General features: G+C 43.4%; 1 protein-coding gene across 3 annotated transcripts; it reads left to right on the top strand.

Annotated features, from left to right (window-relative positions):
- Positions 1-4,913: 4,913 nt before the first annotated feature.
- Positions 4,914-19,745, top strand: LOC139421392 (protein Hook homolog 2-like). Of its 3 annotated transcripts, XM_071172250.1 has the most exons (23): positions 4,925-5,098; positions 5,925-6,007; positions 6,934-7,006; positions 7,163-7,213; positions 7,408-7,540; positions 7,865-7,932; positions 9,737-9,799; positions 10,003-10,083; positions 12,559-12,722; positions 12,825-12,965; positions 13,078-13,279; positions 13,402-13,512; positions 13,695-13,782; positions 13,937-14,003; positions 14,902-15,039; positions 15,704-15,791; positions 16,237-16,242; positions 16,386-16,420; positions 16,537-16,619; positions 16,739-16,842; positions 17,009-17,116; positions 17,206-17,277; positions 17,441-19,745. In XM_071172250.1, the coding sequence occupies exons 1-23, from the start codon at positions 5,054-5,056 to the stop codon at positions 17,570-17,572; spliced, it is 2,136 nt and encodes a 711-aa protein (XP_071028351.1). In that variant the 5' UTR covers positions 4,925-5,053; the 3' UTR covers positions 17,573-19,745. The 3 variants fall into 3 exon arrangements, with proteins under 3 accessions (XP_071028352.1, XP_071028351.1, XP_071028350.1); XM_071172251.1 differs by lacking the exon at positions 16,237-16,242 and having other exon boundaries at positions 4,914-5,098; XM_071172249.1 differs by lacking the exon at positions 16,237-16,242 and having other exon boundaries at positions 17,206-17,281.
- The last annotated feature ends 3,128 nt before the right edge of the window (positions 19,746-22,873 follow it).

Below are 22,873 nucleotides of genomic sequence, written 5' to 3'. Positions count from 1 at the left end.
AAGAACTAGTATAAAGAGGAATTAGAGTGAAGGAGGGGGAGCGGGCCAAGAATAGTCAACCTCCTCTTATGCCTCGCCAATATCCTCAGCAGACCCCTCCCTCAGTGGATGACTAAACCATTGAACCCCCAGCCATGAACCTTACTTCCTCCCAGGTCTCATCTCCATCATAGAAGATAAGAGTATGATAAGAGTATCATACTCTTATCTTCTATGATGGATACATTATATAACATCTAAACACATTTTTTGAGACTATATTGGTAGATGGTGGGTAGCAATGTAGTCTATAACGGACAGAGGATAAACATGTGCAGTCATTTACACAGAACATTGGCTCTGGTGGTTTGACAAATATGGTGAAGCCGCATGTAAGACTGAGTTTAGTATTCAGTAGTGACTAAACAAAGTTGACGGGCAGGTCTGGTTGGGAGACATACAGAGCTTTGCAAAAGTATTCATCCCTCTTGGCGTTTTTCCTATTTTGTTGCATTACAACCTCTAATTTAAATTGATTTTTATTTGGAATTCATATAATGGACATACACAAAATTGTCCAAATTGATTAAGTGAAATGAAAAAAATTACTTGTTTCAAAAAATTCTAAAAAATAAAAAAACCTAAAAGTGGTGTTTGCAAATGTATTCACCCCCTTTGCTATGAAGCCACTAAATAAGATCTGGTGCAACCAATTACCTCCAGAAGTCACATAAGTAGTTAAAGAAAAGTCCACCTATGTGCAATCTAAGTGTCACATGATCTGTCACATGATCAATATATATGTGTGTATATATACAGTTGAAGTCAGAAGTTTTCATACACTTAGGTTGGAGTTATTAAAACTCGTTTATCAACCACTTCAAATTTCTTGTTAACAAACTATAGTTTTGACAAGTCGGTTAGGACATCTATTTTGTGCATGAAAATACATTTTTCCAACAATTGTTTACAGACAGATTATTTCACTTATAATTCACTATATCACAATTACAGTGGGTCAGAAGTTAACATACACTAAGTTGACTGTGCCTTTAAACAGCTTGGAAAATTCCAGAAAATGATGTCATGGCTTTAGAAGCTTCTGATAGGCTAATTGACATCATTTTAGTCATTTGGAGGTGTACCTATGGATGTATTTCAAGGCCTACCTTCAAACTTAGTGCCTCTTTGCTTGATATAATGGGAAAACCAAAAGAAATCAGCCAAGAACTCAGAAAATAAATTGTAGACCTCCACAAGTCTGGTTCATCCCTGGGAGAGATTTCCAAACGCCTGAAGGTACCACATTCATCTGTACAAACAATAGTACGCAAGTATAAACACCATGGGACCACGCAGCCGTCATACCGCTCAGGAAGGAGACGTGTTCTGTCTCCTAGAGATGAACGTACTTTGGTGAGAAAAAAACAAATCAATCCCAGAACAACAGCAGAGGACCTTGTGAAGATGCTGAAGGAAACGGGTACAAAAGTATCTGTGTCCACAGTAAAACAAGTCCTATATCGACATAACCTGAAAGACCACTCAGCAAGGAAGAAGCCACTGCTCCAAAACCGCCATAAAAAAGAGACTACGGTTTGCAACTGCACATGGGGACAAAGATTGTACTTTTTTGGAGAAATGTCCTCTGGTCTGAAGAAACAGAAATAGAACTGTTTGGCCATAATGACCATCATTATGTTTGGAGGAAAAAGGGGGAGGCTTGCAAGCCGAAGAACACCATCCCAACCGTGAAGCACGGGGGTGGCAGCATCATGTTGTGGGGGTGCTTTGCTGCAGGAGGGACTGCTGCACTTCACAAAATAGATGGTATCATGAGGATGGAAAATTATGTGGATATATTGAAGCAACATCTCAAGACATCAGTCAGGAAGTTAAAGCTTTTTCGCAAATGGGTCTTCCACGTGGACAATGACCCCAAGCATACTTCCAAAGTTGTGGCAAAATGGCTTAAGGACAACAAAGTCAAGGTATTGGAGTGGCCATCACAAAGCCCTAACCTCAATCCTATAGAAAATTTGTGGGCAGAACTGAAAAAGCGTGTGCGAGCAAGGAGGCCTTACAAACCTGACTTAGTTACACCAGCTCTGTCAGTAGGAATGGGCCAAAATTCACCCAACTTATTGTGGGAAGTTTGTGGAAGGCTCTCTGAAACGTTTGACCCAAGTTAAACAATTGAAAGGCAATGCTACCAAACACTAATTGAGTGTATGTAAACTTCTGATCCACTGGGAATGTGATGAAAGATTGAAAATCTGAAATAAATCATTCTCTCTACTATTATTCTGCCGTTTCACATTATTAAAATAAAGTGGTGATCCTAACTGACCTAAGACAGGGAATTTTTATGAGGATTAAATGTCAGGAATTGTGAAAAACTGGGTTTAAATGTATTTGGCTATGGTATATGTAAACTTCCGACTTCACTGTATATATATATATATACAGTTGAAGTCGGAAGCGTACATATACCATAGCCAAATACATTTAAAATATATATATACACCTGTTCTGAAAGGCCCCAGAGTCTGCAACACCACTAAGCAAGGGGCACCACCAAGCAAGCGACAGAATGAAGACCAAGGAGCTCTCCAAACAGGTCAGGGACAAAGTTGTGGAGAAGTACAGATCATAAAAATATCAGAAACTTTGCACATCCCACAGAGCACCATTAAATCCATTTTTTTTTTATTGAAAGAATATGGCACCACAACAAACCTGCCAAGAGAACTCATGAAAACTCATGGACCAGGCAAGGAGGGCATTAATCAGAGAGGCAACAAAGAGACCAAAGATAACCCTGAATGAGCTGCAAAGCTCCACAGCGGAGACTGGAGTATCTGTCCATAGGATCACTTTAAGCAGTACACTCCACAGAGCTGGGCTTTACGGAAGAGTAGCCAGAAAAAAAGCTATTGCTAAAATAAAAAAATAAGCAAACATATGGAAGAAGGTACTTGGGTCAGATGAGACTAAAATTGAGCTTTATGGCAATCAAGGAAAACGCTATGTCTGGCACAAACCCAACATCTCTCATCACACCGAGAACACCATCCCCACAGTGAAACATGGTGGTGGCAGCATCATGCTGTGGGGATGTTTTTCATCGGCAGGGACTGGGAAACTGGTCTAAAATGAAGGAATGATGGATGGAGCTAAATACAGGGGAATTTTTAAGGGAAACCTGTTTTGTTTTCCAGAGATTTGAGACTGGGATGGGGGTTCACCTTCCAGCAGGACAATGACCCTAAGCATACTGCTAAAGCAACACTTGAGTGGTTTAAGGTGAAACATTTAAATGTCTTGGAATGGCCTAGTCAAAGCCCAGACCTCAATCCAATTGAGAATCTGTGGTATGATTTAAAGATTGCTGTACACCAACGGAACCCATCCAACTTGAAGGAGCTGGAGCGGTTTTGCCTTGAAGAATGGGCAAAAATCCCAGTGGCTAGATGTGCCAAGTTTATAGAGACATACCCCAAGAGACTTGCAGCTGTAATTGCTGCAAAAGGTGGCTCTACAAAGTATTGACTTTGGGGGGAGGGGGGATTTTTGAATACTTTTGCAAAGCCACTGTAGGAAGGGAAACAGACATGTCACACAGGTAGGTGTTCTAGGAGAGCAGGTAGCCTACAGTGGGTGGGCCATGGAGGAAGCCTGACTTGTTGGGCTGGCCAGAGCAAACAGGAAGTTGGCAAATACATCAGGTTGAACTGTGAGTATTGGAGTGAGAAGGAAGAGGTGTTAACAGGGAGATAGAGTACTTAGGAAAATAAGTGTATGTCTGCATGTTATGACACTGGGAGGCCCTCACACTGAGCTGATAAAGCACATTTTCTCAGGAGTCAGATCAATGTGAGAGCTATGCATATGCCTAGAATAGATGGCCTCGATATATCAGCACTTAGGCACAGTGAATTTAGACCCTGGAATAATTGTAAAACCATTGGGCTAATTGCTGTGATACATTAATGTGTCTTACTTAACAGCCACTAGATAAACACATTTTGATAATGTGAGATTGTATTTTTATTTCATTTCAACTGGAGGGAAGTGTTTTTCTATGTTAATTGCTTAACATAATTGATTTATGTACTTGTTTCTGCTAGGCTAGCTACATGATCAGTTTTGTTAAGACTCGAGACACCTTCCCTCCTCAGTTCTGTGTCATTTTGTCAACTTGAGCCATCTACTGTTCTTTTGTGGAACATTTTCGAACAAATTCCTTTTTTAATTCCAAAAACGCATGCTAAAGGTTTTCGAAACATACACAATATAACACCCACAAATGATCTCTACAATACCGCGCTCTGTTTTGAGCAACATACAGGCGAAACAACAACAAATAGAATCCCCTGATCACGCTGGTAGGCAATGTCATGGCGACGTTGGATAGCTGGTGCCGCGTGCAAGTGTTCGTCGGGCATGGAAACTCGGAAATGTCCGACCTCCTAACTGGTTGTAGTTATACACGTGCCGCGTTCAACGAATCAGTATGTTAGAAATATCAGCGTTTCATCGTTCCAACTAGCACGTGACCGCGACAACTGCTCATGCGCAGAAACACGTAATAGGGCGTAACGGTTGTCTCACGCCAAGCTGCGCATGTGCAATAAATCAAAACCTGTCCGTTTGTCACTTTCACGAGGTTGGAGTAATAACATGTTAAAATACTTAGTACATTGTCTCGAATCTAGGTTGTGCCTTTAGATTTAGAGAAAATTAACAACTAAGGAATAATTTGTCACTTCTCAAACACTGGCCTGGTCTGCTTCCTAAGCGTTCCGGAAGTCTCGCGATGTTGCGTGCGTCTCTGGGTTTAGAAACTCTGTGACAACAACACGTAAACACGGTCATCTGTTGCCATGACAATGTTCTTAATACGGAGTCTCACTCGGATCGTTTATGGAGCTAAAACGCGAAAGTCAAGCTAGCTAACAGGAGGCCAAGGTTTGCTGACGTGATAGTGCAAGCTAAAAATAAACTTGAAGCTGAAAGTCTCCCAATCGATTGCTAGTGTGCTAACTGCAGAGTGTCGGTCAGACAAACCAAAATGAGTCTGGATAAAGCAAAGCTATGCGATTCGTTACTAAATTGGGTAAGTTTTACAAAGTTAGGGAACTGGGATGTCTTGCTAGCCTGTCGTCATCCAAAAGGACCTCGCTTGCAGTTAGCGAAATTAAATGAGGTGTTTTTACAATTAAATGTAGCCTGGAATTTTATAGTTAGTAGTGCCTTGAACCAGCTCAAATAAAAATAACATAATTAACTAGCTGTCACTGTCAAATAAAGCTAACTAAATGGTTTTTATGGTCTACTGTAAACATCAGAAATTGTCGTCTTGGACAAGCTCCAAAGTTTCCAGCCAGCAACTGAGCTAGCCACTATCTTATGCAATCAGTACGAAGGTCTAGCCAAGCCCCAGCAAGCCAGTCACACTCCTAGCTAGCTTCTAAGTTTCTCAACTCCACGATAAGTACCGTTAATATGGTACATAGTTGAAAAACTCAGCCATGAACCCTCCAAATATAGGTTGTTTAGGCTATATTAAAACTGGCTAGAAATGTGGAATGATCTCTTACAAACAAATTGCCAGCTAAGTAGCTAGCTGAGGTCTATCATTTAGTGGTTAGCAAACACTTTAGCTGAACAGCACATTAGTAGAATGGCTTTCCAGCACTTCTAGACCGCACAATCAATCAAATGTATTTTATAAAGCCCTCTTTTATCAACAGTTGTCACAAAGTGCTGAAATAGATACCCATCCTAAAACCCCAAATAGCAAGCAATTTGCCCAACGTGTTGGCACTAACATTTGCATTGTTCCTCTTCTCGATCAGTTGATTTCTAATTGATTGACATGAAGTATAATAAATGACACACTAACACATTTTCTTCTCATTCATCATGTCCAACCCTTCCAGCTACAGACATTTCAGGTGCCCTCATGCACCAGCAAGCAGGACCTGATGAGCGGAGTGGCTATTGCACACGTTCTACACAAGATGTAAGGGCACAACATTTTTTTGTGTGTTTTGAGGTTGGTGATAATGGTGGTGGTGGGTTAACACAAGAGTAGACAACAGCTAAGCGTAGGAAAACTGGGAGATGTATGCAGTGTTCACATGTTAGTCGGAACTAGGAAACTCAGAAATGTCCGACTTACTGATTCGATGAACGCGGCACATGTATAACTGCAACCAGTTAGCGAGTTGGACATTTCCGAATTTCCTAGTTCTGACTAGCATATGAACGAGGAAAAAGGTCCTTACTTGCAGAAGCCATTACCCTGTCACAGTAGCAAATGGCAATAGTAAGAGATTTGTGGAGTACGTTCAATCCCAGTCATCCTCAATTCACAGACCGATTTGCTTATCAGTTGCACACTGACATTTTGTTCTGGGCCTTGAAGTACTTTGAGTAGAACCTGATTAGAGCAAATTCAATCATCTATTCAAAAGCCTTTTTGTAAAGTTAGAGGATGGGCTGTTAGTCTGTTTTATTTCTATTCCTACGCTTGATAGGGAATAGGTCTGTATTTCTCAAGGCCTGGGTCTGGCAGATTGTGCCCAGGTGGGATTTTGTGCAAGTGCCTGTCCATTTAAGGGTACTGTCTGTCCAAGCCAAATTACCTTTATACCTCATCTGCTGTAGTATTTGTGTGCCTTTCTGTCCACACACACACACACACACACACATAGAAATGTATCGAACTGGAAACAAGCAGTGCTTTTATCTGAAGGTTCGTTGAATTGGGTAATGGCAATTCTGACCTCAAGCAAGTTTCCAATGATTGCTTGCTTGTTGTGACATTCATTGAGTGTCACATTAGGGAGTTTGTGTTTTCCAGTTTAGAAATACTCTGCCCTGTGGCTTCCTGTGTATTGTATGTCCCTAGAATATGTATTGTTAAGTGTTTCATCTCGTTAACAGAGACCCCTCCTGGTTTAATGAGGCATGGCTGGGCAGGATCAAGGAGGAGAGTGAGGCCAACTGGCGCCTCAAGGTGCAGTATGAGATAGAAGGATATAACACAGTGCCTCTAGGTTGTCACCTAGGCAACCTAGAGTGACCACTGGCCTTACTGTTTAAATATGGTCTATTTTCACCAAGGCAAAGATGCCTGTGTTCTCCAGCTCAGATTTATTTCATTTTCCTCCAGGTCAGCAACCTGAAGAAGATTCTTCAGAGCATGCTTGAGTATTACCATGATGTGAGTAAAGGCTTTTCCTCATTAAATATCGGAAGGGATGGATGGTTTATGCACGTTTCCTGCATTTCTTTTAAGAGCTCAATCTCCTCCAGTTGTTCCTCAGTGTTTGCATCTGTCTTAGTCCATTTGAAATATCATTGCTCAATGCATATATTTTTTCACAATCCCCATTGTCTCCATCCTTCTATGAACAGGTGCTTGGCCACCAGGTAGCAGACGTGCACCTGCCAGACATCAATCTGATTGGGGAGTTTGGAGATGTGACTGAACTTGGCAAGCTGGTGCAGTTGGTGCTTGGCTGTGCAGTCAGCTGTGAGAAAAAGCAAGGTGAGCTAGCTGGGATAGAGGAGGCTCTGCTGGGTAACAGGAAGTCACCTATGGAGAAAATGCAGAATTAATGCAATGACCTGATTATCACAAGTTGATAAACTGAGCATTCATTGGTTCGTTTCTACAAAGCCCCAACCATGTACTGTATACATATTATGATAAAACAGAGTTTTAAAAGACAATGTGATCCTCAGATGAACAAGCTAGTGGGTTTGATGTTAATGCAGGAGAAACTGTGTGTAAAGCAGTGTAAAGCAGTGTCTGACTGTCAGATGTGAATGTGATATTCAGTGGACTCCTCCTCTGTGTTTTTTCTCATAGAGCAAATCCAGCAGATAATGACCCTGGAGGAGTCTGTCCAGCATGTTGTCATGACAGCCATACAGGAGGTGAGTGATCAGTCTTTTTGATATTATCCTCTTTGTAGATCTGTCTGTCCTTTTGTGAGATTACACATTGTGGCCAAAAGTTTTGAGAATGACACAAATATTAATTTCCCCAAAGTTTGCTGCTTCAGTGGCTTTAGATATTTTTTGTCAGATGTTACTATGGAATACTGAAGTATAACTACAAGCATTTCATAAGTGTCAAAGGCTTTTATTGACAATTACATGAAGTTGATTCAAAGAGTCAATATTTGCAGTGTTGACCCTTCTTTTTCAAGACCTCTGCAAACCACCCTGGGATGCTGTCGATTAACTTCTGGGCCACATCCTGACTGATGGCAGCCCATTCTAGCATAACCAATGCTTGGAGTTTGTCAGAATTTGTGGGTTTTTGTTTGTCCACCCGCCTCTTGATTGACCACAAGTTCTCAATGGGATTAAGGTCTGGGGAGTTTCCTGGCCATGGACCCAAAATATTGATATTTTGTTCCCCGAGCCACTTAGTTATCACTTTTGCCTTATGGCAAGGTGCTCCATCATGCTGGAAAAGGCATTGTTCGTCACCAAACTGTTCCTGGATGGTTGGGAGAAGTTGCTCTCGGAGGATGTGTTGGTACCATTCTTTATTCATACCTGTGTTCTTAGGCAAAATTGTGAGTGAGCCCACTCCCTTGGCTGAGAAGCAACCCCACACATGAATGGTCTCAGGATGCTTTACTGTTGGCATGACACAGGACTGATGGTAGCGCTCACCTTGTCTTCTCCGGACAAGCTTTTTCTCCGGATGCCCCAAACAATCAGAAAGGGGATTCATCAGAGAAAATGACTTTACCCCAGTCCTCAGCAGTCCAATCCCTGTACCTTTTGCAGAATATCAGTCTGTCCCTGATGTTTTTCCTGGAGAGAAGTGGCTTCTTTGCTGCCCTTCTTGACACCAGGCCATCCTCCAAAAGTCTTTGCCTCACTGTGAGTGCAGATGCACTCACACCTGCCTGCTGCCATTCCTGAGCAAGCTCTGTACTGGTGGTGCCCCAATCCCGCAGCTGAATCAACTTTAGGAGACGGTCCTGGCGCTTGCTGGACTTTCTTGGGCGCCCTGAAGCCTTCTTCACAACATTTGAACCGCTCTCCTTGAAGTTCTTGATGATCCGATAAATGGTTGTACCTAAATCAATCTTACTGGCAGCAATATCCTTGCCTGTGAAGCCCTTTTTGTGCAAAGCAATGAGGACGGCACATGTTTCCTTGCAGGTAACCATGGTTGACAGAGGAAGAACAATGATTCCAAGCACCACCCTCCTTTTGAAGCTTCCAGTCTGTTATTCGAACTCAATCAGCATAACAGAGTAATCTCCAGCCTTGTCCTCGTCAGCACTCACACCTGTGTTAACGAGAGAATCACTGACATGATGTCAGCTGGTCCTTTTGTGGCAGGGCTGAAATGCAGTGGAAATGTTTTTTGGGGGATTTAGTTCATTTGCATGGCAAAGAGGAACTTTGCAATTAATTGCAATTCATCTGATCACTCTTTGTAACATTCTGGAGTATATTCAAATTGCCATCATACAAACTGAGACAGCAGACTTTGAAAATTAATATTTGTGTCATTCTCAACATTTTTGGCTACAACTGTTCAAGCACAATTCTTTGCTCCCTGAAACCTTTCTGTATTTAACAGCAATATACACTAAAACAGGCAATAGCTCACTTATTGTCCTAGCTTACCTCTATATTGACAATGCGTTTCACCATGTGATCTGTCTTTCTGGAGTTTGAACCAGCAATTGACTGTTTTGTTGTGGTGTAGCTCCTAGCTAAAGAACCAACTGTTCCAGGAAGTCCTGAGACCTATGGGGACTTTGACTACCAGGTGGGACCCGCTCTCTTCTTACTCTGCTTCTCTGAATACATTAAACTTTCACTCCCCTGCAAGTTGGTTTTATCGCTATTCCTCAATTGCCGTCTCATTTACTTGTCTTTCGTGGTATCTCTCTCTCGCTCTCTCTCTCTCTCGTTCTCTACCTCCTACTGTGCTGTCTATAACCTCCCTTGTGCCTCTCTCCGTGTCTGCAGTCCAGGAAGTATTATTTTCTCAGTGAAGAGGTGGAGGTGAAGGAGGATCTGGGCCAGCGCTGTCGGGACCTGGAGCACCAGGTGGGCAGAGAGGACTGTTTGTTAGTTAGCATGTTGAGTGTGTATCTGCAGCTCTTTGCCATGAGTGAAGTGACCCTATTTATTCGCTTAGCTGAGGATTGTTGTACTGTCTGATTGATTCCCCCTGATGGTTTGTTGTGTAAACGGTGCATAGAGAGTGATAGAGGACTCTTTTTTTCTGTATCTGCCCCATTATGGCTTCTGTGAGTGCACAGGCAGCACCATTGAGGCCATCTCTCTTTTGAACAGTGGCGGCTGGTGGGAGGAGCTATATGATGATGGGCTCATTGTAATTTTATTTTATTTCATTTCACCTTTATTTAACCAGGTAGGCAAGTTGAGAACAAGTTCTCATTTACAATTGCGACCTGGCCAAGATAAAGCAAAGCAGTTCGACACATACAACGACACATGGAGTAAAACAAACATACAGTCAATAGTACAGTATAAACAAGTCTATATACGATGTGAGCAAATGAGGTGAGATAAGGGAGGTAAAGGCAAAAAAAGGCCATGGTGGCAAAGTAAATACAATGTGGCAAAGTAAATACAATATAGCAAGTAAAACACTGGAATGGTAGATTTGCAATGGAAGAATGTGCAAAGTAGAAATAAAAATAAATCAAATCAAAGGAGCAAAATAAGTAAATTAAATACAGTAGGGAAAGAGGTAGTTGTTTGGGCTAAATTATAGGTGGACTATGTACAGGTGCAGTAATCTGTGAGCTGCTCTGACAGTTGGTGCTTAAAGCTAGTGAGGGAGATAAGTGTTTCCAGTTTCAGAGATTTTTGTAGTTCGTTCCAGTCATTGGCAGCAGAGAACTGGAAGGAGAGGCGGCCAAAGAAATAATTGGTTTTGGGGGTGACTAGAGAGATATACCTGCTGGAGCGTGTGCTACAGGTGGGAGATGCTATGGTGACCAGCGAACTGAGATAAGGGGGGACTTTACCTAGCAGGGTCTTGTAGATGACATGGAGCCAGTGGGTTTGGCGACGAGTATGAAGCGAGGGCCAGCCAACGAGAGCGTACAGGTCACAATGGTGGGTAGTATAATGTAATGACTGTTATGGAATTAAAGGAACGGAGTCAAACATGTGGTTACCATATTATTGATGCCATTCCATTCCAGCCATTACAATGAGCCTGTCCTCCTATAGCTCCTCCCACCAGCCTCCGCTGATTTTGAAGTAGTCAATTTTCTTCTACTACTTCTGAGTTGGTAAAGAAACTGAAAGGGTGCATACTGCCACCTGGAGTGTGTTATTTGAACAGGTATAAAGCCATGTTTGGCGACGTACTGCCACCAGTTATGTAATTTTTGCTCACAAATTATTAATTGGCTGATCCTTCCTGATGTCCTGGATGGAATTATGTGATCCTTTCTTAACCAATAGGAAGCCACACCCAGTTGACTACTTCAAAATGGGGAAAGTTCTCAATGGCGCTACACATGCTAAAATGGGCTTTTGGGTACTAGAATCCTCTTATTCTCTATGAAACATTGCTAACTGTGCTGTTAATGCTGCCTCTGATTAGGCAATGTCATTGGGTACAAAGACTTAAGTCATTGATCCCCAATAATTACATTGTATAGTATTTAGGATTAGAAGGCAATTACCACTTATATATTCAGCATATTTCTTAATATGTTAACATTAAACACATTAAGAAATTCTCAGTAGTTTATGTAGTTCTTTACTTTCTCCCTGGTATGATGCTAAAGCAAGCCATTTGTCCTTAAAGTTCAGTGTAGAGTTTTGCTGTGCTCAAACTGGAAAGATGTCCAACAGGTAAGTAATAGACGCCCCCTTTTAATATTGACATGCCTGCTTGCCTAACCCACAAACATATTCAGGGTGGACGTACCCTAAACCACCAACCAACATTCTTGTCCATGATAACCCCAAGGATAGTTCATCTTTCATCAAGCCTCACTAGCTTGAATCCTTAATCAACATCCCTTTCTGAGCCCACTCTCCAGTCTCCCCACTTTGTAACTGTTAGTCAGACTGACTCAGACATCTGGTTTTCTATTCCCCTCCTTGAGGGGTAATGCTAACAACTGCTCCATTGAGAAAGTGGCCCACCCGACGGAACATAGCTGACTAACTGCGTCGATGTTTGTGCATGTGAAGTTACCACCAACCCTCATGGAAAAACATTGCATGTTTTGCAAGCATTGTACAGTGTCTATTGCTGGATATGTGAGTGTGGCTCTTTTTTCTTCAGCATTTGTGGAGTGTCTTTTTTCTATTCTGCATTTTCATGAGTAAATATGTGTTTTTTTTGGCAGTGTTCTGCATTTTGAAGTGTGTCCTTTTTCTGTGCTCAGCACTTTCTATGACTCAATGTGTGACTGTTTGTTCATTTGTCTCTAGGTCTCCTCCCTCTCTAGCCTTGGTTACATGCCACTTTGTCTGGTTCTCTCTCTGCCTCTCCACCCCTGACTCTGTCTGTGTGTGTTTGGTCCTCAGTTGGCAGCCGTCCTGGAGGAGAAGTCGTCCCTGCAGGTGGAGACACAGTCCCTGAGGGAGAAGCTCAGCCTCAGTGACCCACAGGATGCTTCTACCACCATCACTGGCAAGAAGCTGCTGCTGCTGCAGAGCCAGATGGAGCAGCTACAGGAGGAGAACTACAGGTCAGAGTCATATCCTCAACACAGACTTCCAAACTAAATGCATTCTACTCTTTTGATACAATTAATTTATCATTTTCTGTTTGCCCCCTGTTTGTGACACAGACTAGAGAACAGCCGAGATGACATGCGTGTGCGAGGGGAGATTCTGGAGCGTGACGTTTTGGACCTCACTCACCGTAACGATGAACTGACCAGCCTCGCCCAGGAGGCCCAGTCTCTCAAAGATGAGATGGACATCCTCCGGTGAGCCCAGGGGGAGAGCAGCCTCTCAGCAGTCTGTGGCCTCCTATCCTTCTCTCCTTTCCTGTCCCATCCTCAAAACGGCTTCCCCATCTCACCCTCTCCCCTCCTACAGGCATTCGTCTGACCGAGTGAGCCGGCTGGAGGCGCTGGTAGAGACGTACAAGCGCAAGCTGGAGGACCTGGGGGACCTGCGCAGACAGGTGCGTCTGCTGGAGGAGCGCAACACTGTCTACATGCAGCGCACATGTGAGCTGGAGGAGGAGCTACGCAGGGCCAACTCAGTCCGCACCCAGCTGGACAACTACAAGAGACAGGTGTGCAGAGAGGGCTAGAGAATGGGGGAGGGTTAACAAAGGTGTGGAGATGGATGTGTGTATGACACAGGATGCTATGACCTCTCTTCAGACCCTGAATGTGTTTGCCTCCCTGCTGTCAGGTCCATGAGCTTCACACCAAGCATTTGTCAGAGGCACTGAAGGCTGAGAAGTGGCAGTTTGAGTACAAGAACCTTCAGGACAAGTATGACGCCCTGCTTAAGGAGAAAGAGGTGAGAGAGGATGGCCGGGGACGACTCCTCTCCAGACTAAGATGTATTACTTAAAAGGGCATGATGTCAAAGTGGATGTGGATTTAAAATCTATGAAATTCTGAGGCAGTACATTTGAACACTTCTAGTAGGATCAGATTGAGTGCAGTCTAACCCCCACGTTATCCCAATGTGTTTTCCAGCGTTTGATCTCAGAGCGAGACACACTGCGGGAAACCAATGATGAGCTCAGGTGTGCACAGGTCCAACAGAAGGGCCTCAATCAACCAGGTGAGTCCAATGGACACAGCTAACATCCTGAACCTTCAGCCTCTGTTTTTCTAAATGACAAGAGTTTGACCTTTTGTGGCAGTTGATAAGACTACTGTCAGAACAAATGTGATATATTTTCCCCTGACATCTTGGCTCTCTCTCTCCCCTTCAGGTGGATTATGTGAGGACTCTGGCACAGTGGGAAACCTGGCCTCTGAGATGATGCCCACAGAGTTCAAGTATGTGAGACTGAGTGAAAGCTTCATCTGTTAGATAACACCTATCTGACCTATCAATAGACATACAGTGGTGTCAGAATTCAATTGCTCATTTTCACCTTTAGGCTTGGGTGGTACCGGGGTGTGTCGATTTCTTTTATTTTTAAACTACAATTCAGTTGAGCCAGTCACATGGTATATTTGTTTATTAAGAGCATGTGGAGCAAACTGAAGTTTCGTGACGTCCACTGTCGAGCAGTACAAGAGCTGATCAAGTTAGACTTGAAATTCACTCCTAATGTTTGCCAGGTAAATATATCTATACGTTAACGATCTTAATGCCAAATACATTTTCTCCAGCTATGCATTTGGTTTGCTAACCTGTTAGCTATAGGTGGCTAGCTTGCAAGATCGAGCTTCTTGGTTACAGCAGAGACAATCAATCCCCTCCTAGATTAAGTGTGAGTAGCCTTTTGAGATAGAACCCAGCTCATAAAGTTGTAGAACTGTCTTTACTTTTAGTTTATGTTCGCTTGCGCTTGTTAGCATTTAGCTAACGTTCGCTATGGGAATTCGCTAGTACTTTGATAGCATTTGAACAGAAATGATGCCCTTTGTGTGCACTGACGTTAATGCCGTAAACCCGGTATGCTTCAGGAACGGTATGGAAATCTATATCCGCCCAAACCTAGTGTTCAGCTGTGATAAATGGCAAAGGTCTTATTCCTCAGCCACACTATTTTTAGAACCAGAATGTGCCATTGGGTCCACGAATAGAATGGCTCTGTCAGATGGCACTGCTGTTAAATTGGCTGAGGTGGAGTTGAATACTTCTGTTGGTGTGTAGTGTACAGACCTTTGCCTCTCTGCCCCACTTCCCTGCCTTCTCTCTTTGACCTCATCCCTTCTGCTTCCACAGGGAGACGGTGGTGCGTCTGCAGAGTGAGAACAAGATGCTGTGTGTCCAGGAGGAGAGCTACAGACAGAGACTGGTGGAGGTACAGGGTCAGCTGGAGGAGTCTCAACGCAGCCAGAACACCCTGGAGACACAAAACAGGTGTGTGTGTGTGTGTGTAGGCATGCGTAAAATAAAAGATACGTTCTATACGAATACCACTGCATCTCATCCACAAAAGTAAAATAAAGCGTTTTTAGTTATGCACATTGTGATTTGATTGTATGTATCAAGGTCAGTCCGTGACGATATTAGTCACAGTATATATTGCCAGAGTTTCTGTTTTGAGTTTCACATTTGGCTAAACGGAGGAGCGATCTAGCTAAATGTCAGCTTACTCTCTGGTCTGTGTGTTGAGTTGTGTTGTGTGGGCCGGAGCAGAGGATGGACAGCAATGAGCCAGATTGTCCCCCGGCTGTCCGTACAGCGCGTGTGTGTGTTGTGGGTGGGCGGTTTTTCTGAGTGGATCGTGTGTGTGACGATGGGTCCAGAGTGTGGGAGGCAGGCAGCCGTCTTCAGCAGCAGGATGAGAGCATCCCGAGCTGTGGAGTATGGCTGAAGTAGCTCCCGTCTTCCCCTAATTAACCACAACACACAGAGGGGAGTGGGTGGGTGGGACACCTCTAGAGTGGACTAATGCAGCGGCTGATGTGACATTGTATGCATCGCCAGCCTCTCCCACTCACTCATCAAAACCAGCTTAATCGAATTTCCTCTCTCTTCCTTTCCCCTTTTCTTATTTGTTCTGTCTCTCTCCTCCTTCCAGGTTGAACCAGCAGCAGATCTCTGAGCTGCGGTCCCAGGTGGAGGATCTCCAGAAGGCTCTACAGGAGCAGGGCAGCAAGGCTGAGGATGTGAGTGGAGAGACAGACCCTCCTCATTTACCCCTCTCCTCCTCTAAACATCATGTTACTCCTGTTACCTTGTCCATACCAATCACTGAGTGGACCCAGTCTTCTCCAATCAAAGACGACAGTATACTGAAAATGTATAGTAATCAGGAATGAAAGGACCAATCTCTCTTAATCGGTTGACCATCTTAGTTCAAATATGTTTTTGTTTTTTTTATCATTTATTTTGTAGTCATTATAATTGGAAAAAGAGACCTAGACCTCAATATAGTCCTTGAGGACTGTTGTAGACTGTATCCTTCTCTCCCCTCCGTTGACTGCCTGCCTGTGACTGCTCTCTGAGATTTTGTGTGGGAACTTTAACCCTTGTCTGCTGTGTTGATTCACCATTAACGCCTACCCTTCTGTCTCTCCGCCTGCCCCCACCGACCGACATTCGGCCAATCAGGCCATTGTAAGTACAGCCCATCCCTGCCTGGGCTCTGATTTGACTTTGACTACTTCAGTTGTGTATTATGCTTATTATTTGTGTCTGTCTGACAGAAGTCTGTTTCTCAGTAGTTTGAGTGTTGACTGACTTTCTTCCTCCCTGTTCAGTCCTCCCTGCTGAAGAAGAAGCTTGAGGAGCACCTGTGAGTACTATTATCACTGATGCTTGCACACTGCACCTGTGAAGGGAGTATTATTACCGCTCTGTAGATTCTTGCACGTCCGGCTCCTCCATGCTTTTCCTCTGTCCTCGTCCCAGGGAGAAGCTCCATGAGGCCCACTCAGACCTGCAGAAGAAGAGAGAGGTCATTGATGACCTGGAGCCAAAAGCGGACGGCAACAGTAAGTAGTCTCTTATTTCCTGCCCTTGGGAGCAGTGCTATCAAATAGTATCAATCTAAGAGCACTTTCAAGCTCTGAAAATGCCGTTAATATTTCCTCTTCAACCTCCCTCCTGTCAGTGGCGAAGAAGATCGATGAGCTGCAGGAGATCCTGAAGAAGAAGGATGAGGATATGAAGCTGATGGAGCAACGCTACAAGCGCTATGTGGAGAAGGCCAGGACGGTCAGTCAACACTGCCTGACACTAAACTCATCAGTACAGCACCACGGTGCTTGGCCGCTGCCTTAAATCTGAGTTGCAGATATCAATGTCAAAGATTGTCATGCACATTGTGACATAGTTGAGAATTTCCGCACCAAGTATATGTGTGTTTGTGTTCATTGTGAAGGTGATCAAGACTCTGGACCCCAAGCAGCCGCCTCTGACTGTGTCTCCTGATGTTCAGGCCCTCAAGAACCAGTTGACTGAGAGAGACCGGAAGATCCAGCACCTGGAGGTAAGAGCCACTCTACATTGACTGACGAGATGCAGATGAGTGGTGCATTTCTGACCCTCCATATGCATGAACAACTCCTCTGTGTGCAGCATGACTATGAGAAGAGCAGGTCCAGACATGACCAGGAGGAGAAACTCATCATCAGTGCCTGGTACAACATGGTGAGTAAGTAAACCTCTCCGTATCTGCCTAATCTACATAGTATTTAAGCAGTTGGCATGATAGATGCTACAATGCTGTGCAATGACTTGTATAATGGTCTTGGCTTTTATGGTAGTAAGACATGTACCTGTCTTATGGCTTTATTTCTCTCTCCCTCCCCAGGGTATGGCCCTGCATCAGAAGGTGGTGGGAGAGCGGTCGGGTCCATCCAACCAGGCCCAGTCCTTCTTGGCCCAGCAGAGGCAGTCCACCCACGCCAGGAGAGGCCTCGCAGCCCGCCACCAGCCCAGATAAGACATATCAACTCTGGGGGGGATGTGAAAATGAGGCAAAACATTGTCTATATCTTAGTGTTCACTTCTTCCGTACTCCCACTCTCACTGCTCTGATGCCTTCTCCACTTGGTGTTTTGTGAAGATTGCTGCTGCTGCCCCCTGCTGGGCATCTCTATTACATGATTTTCTGGAGTGTCCATGATGCAGAGCTACTTAATGCACCTTCAAGTGCTTTCAAAGCTGCCAGGACTTTTGAACAAAGATGAGTCTTGGGTCTAAATGAGCGCTGGAATGAAGGAACGTGAAGTGGATAGAAAGAAGCTGAGTGACTAATCCTTTGTCAAGGAATTCTTAGACAATGTTTGTCATTCAGTCCCTCCATTTCTTTCAAGCCCTCTTTTTAGCTATAATGTATTTGATGTTTTCTTAAGGTTTAGATTAGGATATTATGAGAATCAATGCTTTGGAAGGCCACAATGATGACCGAGATGGAAAGCGATGATTTCTGCTGTCAATAGGGCAGGGGTCTTTACCTTCCCCCTACTACTACTATATATTTTCACCCTTATTGTCCAGCCCACTGCCAGGCTAAATAGATATTATCCTCTTACTCTGACATGGAAACAGTAATAAGAGAGACCTATGGGTTGAGATCATGGTGAATTTGTGCGATTTGTATTAATTTGTGCCCAAGTCATTTGGAGATTCTGGCTTGTGCTGTGTCTCTGACACTTTTAAATGTACTTGGGGAGAGAGACTGGTGAAGCGCTAGAACAGGGGTGTCATCCGGATCCAGATATGTTTTTTTTTTGGGGGGGGGGTGTACTCGATATTATTTTTCAATGATTAAAACCAAGTTTGAAACTGTAGAAATGATAATGGACCTACATTCATACAGTTTGACTGTCCAGCTCACTAATAATCATCAAAATGACAGTCAGGGAGCATCACTTTTTGCCAATTTTGATGGCGAGGAAATGTTGTTGAAGACTGAATGTGGCCCAAGGGGCAAAATGGGTTTGGCGCCCCTGATCTAGAAGAGCTCAATAATATGTCTTCGATATGAGAGGAACACATTTTCTCTGCACACACAGTCATGACCTCTTTATTTCTCTGTGTTTACTCTTTCAAGCTGTATCATCTACTTGATTTTTCTTCATTTGTTATGAGTTGTTTTATTGTTTGAAGAGCAGGAAGAATAGCTTTCTAGACATTTTTTTTTATTTTTCTAAATGAACCTCCGCATTTTGTAGTTGTGTTAGTCTGTATAATAATGTACAGAAAAGCACTCCCTCCCTTTTTGATTATGGTTCATTTCCTCTGTTAACCTATCTACTTTTAAAGACTTTTGTATCAAATTCCTGTGTGGTGTTCACATGTAATGGTAGAAGTTCTGAAAGACTAGAAGATATGGGTCCTCTTCTGTCAGGACCGTTTGACTGGTAGTATTCACAGAGACTATTGAACAAGGTTTTGTTTAAAGCTGTAATATGGGAATGTATTATTTGAATGATGGAATAGATGTTGTTCTTTTTAACCTTAATTTAGTCCCTCTAAAGAGTTACAGGGTGTTTTAAGAATTATAATTGGTTGCACACATCACTTTAGACTGATGTGAATGTAGGAAACGCTGGTGCTTGTGAGAACCAGAATGTGGGGTTATTGATTCACATTTAATTGATATGTGGCCACACTGGATGTTGTCACTGTAATCCTGAAAGGAAATAAGGTTTCAAGGTAGCAATGGTATGTAGCTTTTCTCTCGTTCTCAGCAGAAACACTCAACTATAGATGCTTCTGTTCGCTGACACTGGAACTTACCTAGCTAATGAACAGACAATGTGTACTCTTTTAATGTCAGAATTATTTACAACTGAATTTATGTACATTTTTACCTATCATTTTCTCAAGATGAACCTGTGAAGGACAGTGCTATTGTTGAACACTACATCTATCTGATTTACTTTTGACAGTATCCACTTAAACATGGAACTTCTTTTTGGTACCCAAACTGCACTCTATAACTTGTACCTAACCCTCTTAAGTGTGTAACTATCTGTGCAATGTTCTTTGCCAGCCTATGAAACCACAACTGTGTGTACATTTAACTTCACTTAGTGTTTTACTCTTTAAGTAGATTTGGTGTTTATTTGTTGTTTATTTGGTATTAAATCAGGAAGTCTGACTTTTAATTTCAAAGTAGTAAATCAACATTCCAACTGAACTGTTATGTTCTAGTACTGAGATGGGGCCTGCGCAATTCAACCTGTCCTTGTCTTGACTGGAAATCTGTCAATGTACTGTCTAATTGCAGTATAACTTGACACTGTCCGTTAGCAATATATTACAATTGGCATTTACCATCACAAATTGGACATGCAGTTAAAGGGCTTAAACTCTACTGAACAAATATAAACGCCACATGCAAAGTGTTGGTTTCATGAGCTGAAATAAAAGATCCCATATGTTCCATACGCACATCTCTCAAATGTTGTGCACAAATTTGTTTACATTCCTGTTAGTAAACATTTCTCCTTTGCCAAGACAATCCATCCACCTGACAGGGGTGGCATATCAAGAAGCTGATTAAAGTGCATGATCATTACAAAGGTGCACCTTGTCCTGGGGACAAGAAAAGGCCACTAAAATGTACAGTTTTGTGACACAATGCCATAGATGTCTCAAGTTGAGGGAGCGTGCAATTGGCATGCTTACTGCAGGAATGTCCTACAGAGCTTTTGCCAGAGAATTGAATGTACATTTTTCTACCAATGTTGTTTTAGACAATTTGGCAGTATGTCCAACAGGCCTCATAACAGCAGACCACGTGTATGATGTGTGGGTGAGCAGTTTACTGATGACAACTTTGTGAACAGAGTGCCCCGTGGTGGGGTTATGGTAGGGGCAGGCATAAGCTACGGACAATGAACACAATTGCATTTTATCAATGGCAATTTGAATGCACAGAGATACCGTGACGAGATCCTGAGACCATTGTTGTGCCATTCATCCGCCATCACCTCATGTTTCAGCATAATAATGCTCGGCCCCACGTTGCAAGGATCTGTAGACAATTCCTGGAAGCTGAACATGTCCCCGTTCTTCCATGGCCTGCATACTCACCAAACATGTCACCCATTGAGCATGTTTGGATGCTCTGGATCGACGGGTATAACAGCGTGTTCCAGTTCCCGCCCAATATCCAGCAATTTCACACATGTCCATTAACACTATACAGTATGAGTCAAACAGTGTTTCCTCTCCCTCCCTCTTAGGTGGTCATTTCAGTCTGTCCATTTCGTGATGGTAAATTCCTATTCAAATATACTGGCAATGGACACTGTCCAATTGCAGTATAATATGTTGAAACTGGCAATATACTGTATATTTAATGGAAATATCTCAATGGGCATTTACCATCACTAATTGGACATGCTGTTACATTGCTGAAACGCCGACCCGTTGAACTCGGGACGGCCTAACAGTGCTAGAGATTCCTCTCCATCGTTTGTTGGTGTTGATTTCAACCTGTCATTTTGATGATGGTAAATCACTGCTTAAATATATTTGAAATGGACAGTGTCTTTTAGACATGATATAAGGCCAGTACCAACATTTGCAGTATGAAATGTTGGCACTGGCAATATACACTACATGACCAAAACTGTGGACACCTGCTCATCAAACATCTCATTCCAAAATCATGGGCATTAATATGAAATTGGTCCCCCCCCAGATTCGGCTGTCGGACTGCCAGATGGTGACGTTTGATTCATCACTCCAGAGAATGTGTTTTCACTGCTCCAGAGTCCAATGGCCCTTACCTTTACACCACTCCATCCGATGCTTGGTATTGTGCATGGTGATCTTAGACTTGTTAGGCCATTCTACTGCCAATGTTTGTCTATGGAGATTTCATGACTGTGCTTGAATTTATAAACCTGTCAGCAACGGGTGTGGCTTAAATAGCCGGATCCACTAATTTGAAGGGGTGTCCACATACTTTTGTGTATAAACTCAGCAAAAAAAAAGAAACCTCTCTGTCAACTGCGTTTATTTCCAGCAAACTTAACGTGTAAATATTTGTATGAACATAAGTATCAACAACTGAGAAATAAACTGAACAAGTTACATAGACATGTGACTAACAGAAATTGAATAATGTGTCCCTGAACAAAGGGGGGGGGGGGTCAAAATCAAAAGTAATTGTCAGTATCTAGTGTGGCCACCAGCTGCATGAAGTACTGCAGTGCATCTCCTCCTCATGGACTGTACCAGATTTGCCAGTGCTTGCTGTGAGATGTTACCCCATTATTCCACCAAGGCACCTGCACATCTGTTCCCGGACATTTCTGGGGGGAATGGCCCTAGCCCTCACCCTTCGATCCAACAGGTCCCAGACGTACTCAATGGGATTGAGATCCGGGCTCTTCGCTGGACATGGTAGAACACTGATATTCCTATCTTGCAGGAAATCACGCACAGAACGAGCAGTATGGCTGGTGGCATTGTCATGCTGGAGGGTCATGTCAGGATGAACCTGCAGGAAGGGTACCACGAGGGAGGAGGATGTCTTCCCTGTAACACACAGCGTTGAGATTGCCTGCAATGACAACGAGCTCAGTCCGATGATGCTGTGACACACCGCCCCAGACCATGACGGGCTCTCCACCTCCAAATCGATCCAGCTCCAGAGTACATGCCTCGGTATAACGCTCATTCCTTCGAGGATAAACGCTTATCTGAACACCACCCATGGTGAGACAAAACCATTACTCGCCAGTGAAGAGTACTTTTTGCCAGTCTTGTCTGGTCCAGCGACGGTGGGTTTGTGCCCATGGGCGACGTTGTTGCCGGTGATGTCTGGTGAGGACCTGCCTTACAATAGCTCTACAAGCCCTCAGTCCAGCCTCTCTCAGCCTATTGCGGACAGTCTGAGCACTGATGGAGGGATTGTGCATTCCTGGTGTAATTCGGGCAGTTGTTTCCATCCTGTACCTGTCCCGCAGGTGTGATTACACGTGGTCTGCCACTGCGAGGACTATCTGGTGTCCGTCCTGTCTCCCTGTAGTGCTGTCTTAGGCGTCTCATGTACGGACATTGCAATTTATTGTCCTGGCCACATCTGCATGCCTATGGCACATTCACGCAGACGAACAGGGACTCTGGGCATCTTTCTTTTAGGAGTTTTTCAGAGTCAGTAGAAAGGCCTCTTTATAGTGTCCTAAGTTTTCATAATTGTGACCTTAATTGCCTACCATCTGTAAGCTGTTAGTGTCTTAACGACCGTTCCACAGGTGCATGTTCATTAATTGTTTAT

This window comes from Oncorhynchus clarkii, chromosome 12 (assembly GCF_045791955.1).
Source record: "Oncorhynchus clarkii lewisi isolate Uvic-CL-2024 chromosome 12, UVic_Ocla_1.0, whole genome shotgun sequence".
In the NCBI taxonomy this organism is placed as follows: Eukaryota; Metazoa; Chordata; class Actinopteri; order Salmoniformes; family Salmonidae; genus Oncorhynchus; species Oncorhynchus clarkii.
Note: the sequence above shows the minus strand (reverse complement) of the source record. Positions and strands in the feature narration are given on the sequence as shown.

Coding starts and splice junctions, on each gene's coding strand:
- LOC139421392 (XM_071172249.1), top strand. CDS start 5,054: ATGAGTCTGGATAAAGCAAAGCTATGCGATTCGTTACTAAATTGG. Junction 7,933..9,736: donor TCATGACAGCCATACAGGAG/GTGAGTGATCAG, acceptor GTTGTGGTGTAG/CTCCTAGCTAAAGAACCAAC. Junction 16,421..16,536: donor AAGAAGCTTGAGGAGCACCT/GTGAGTACTATT, acceptor TCCTCGTCCCAG/GGAGAAGCTCCATGAGGCCC.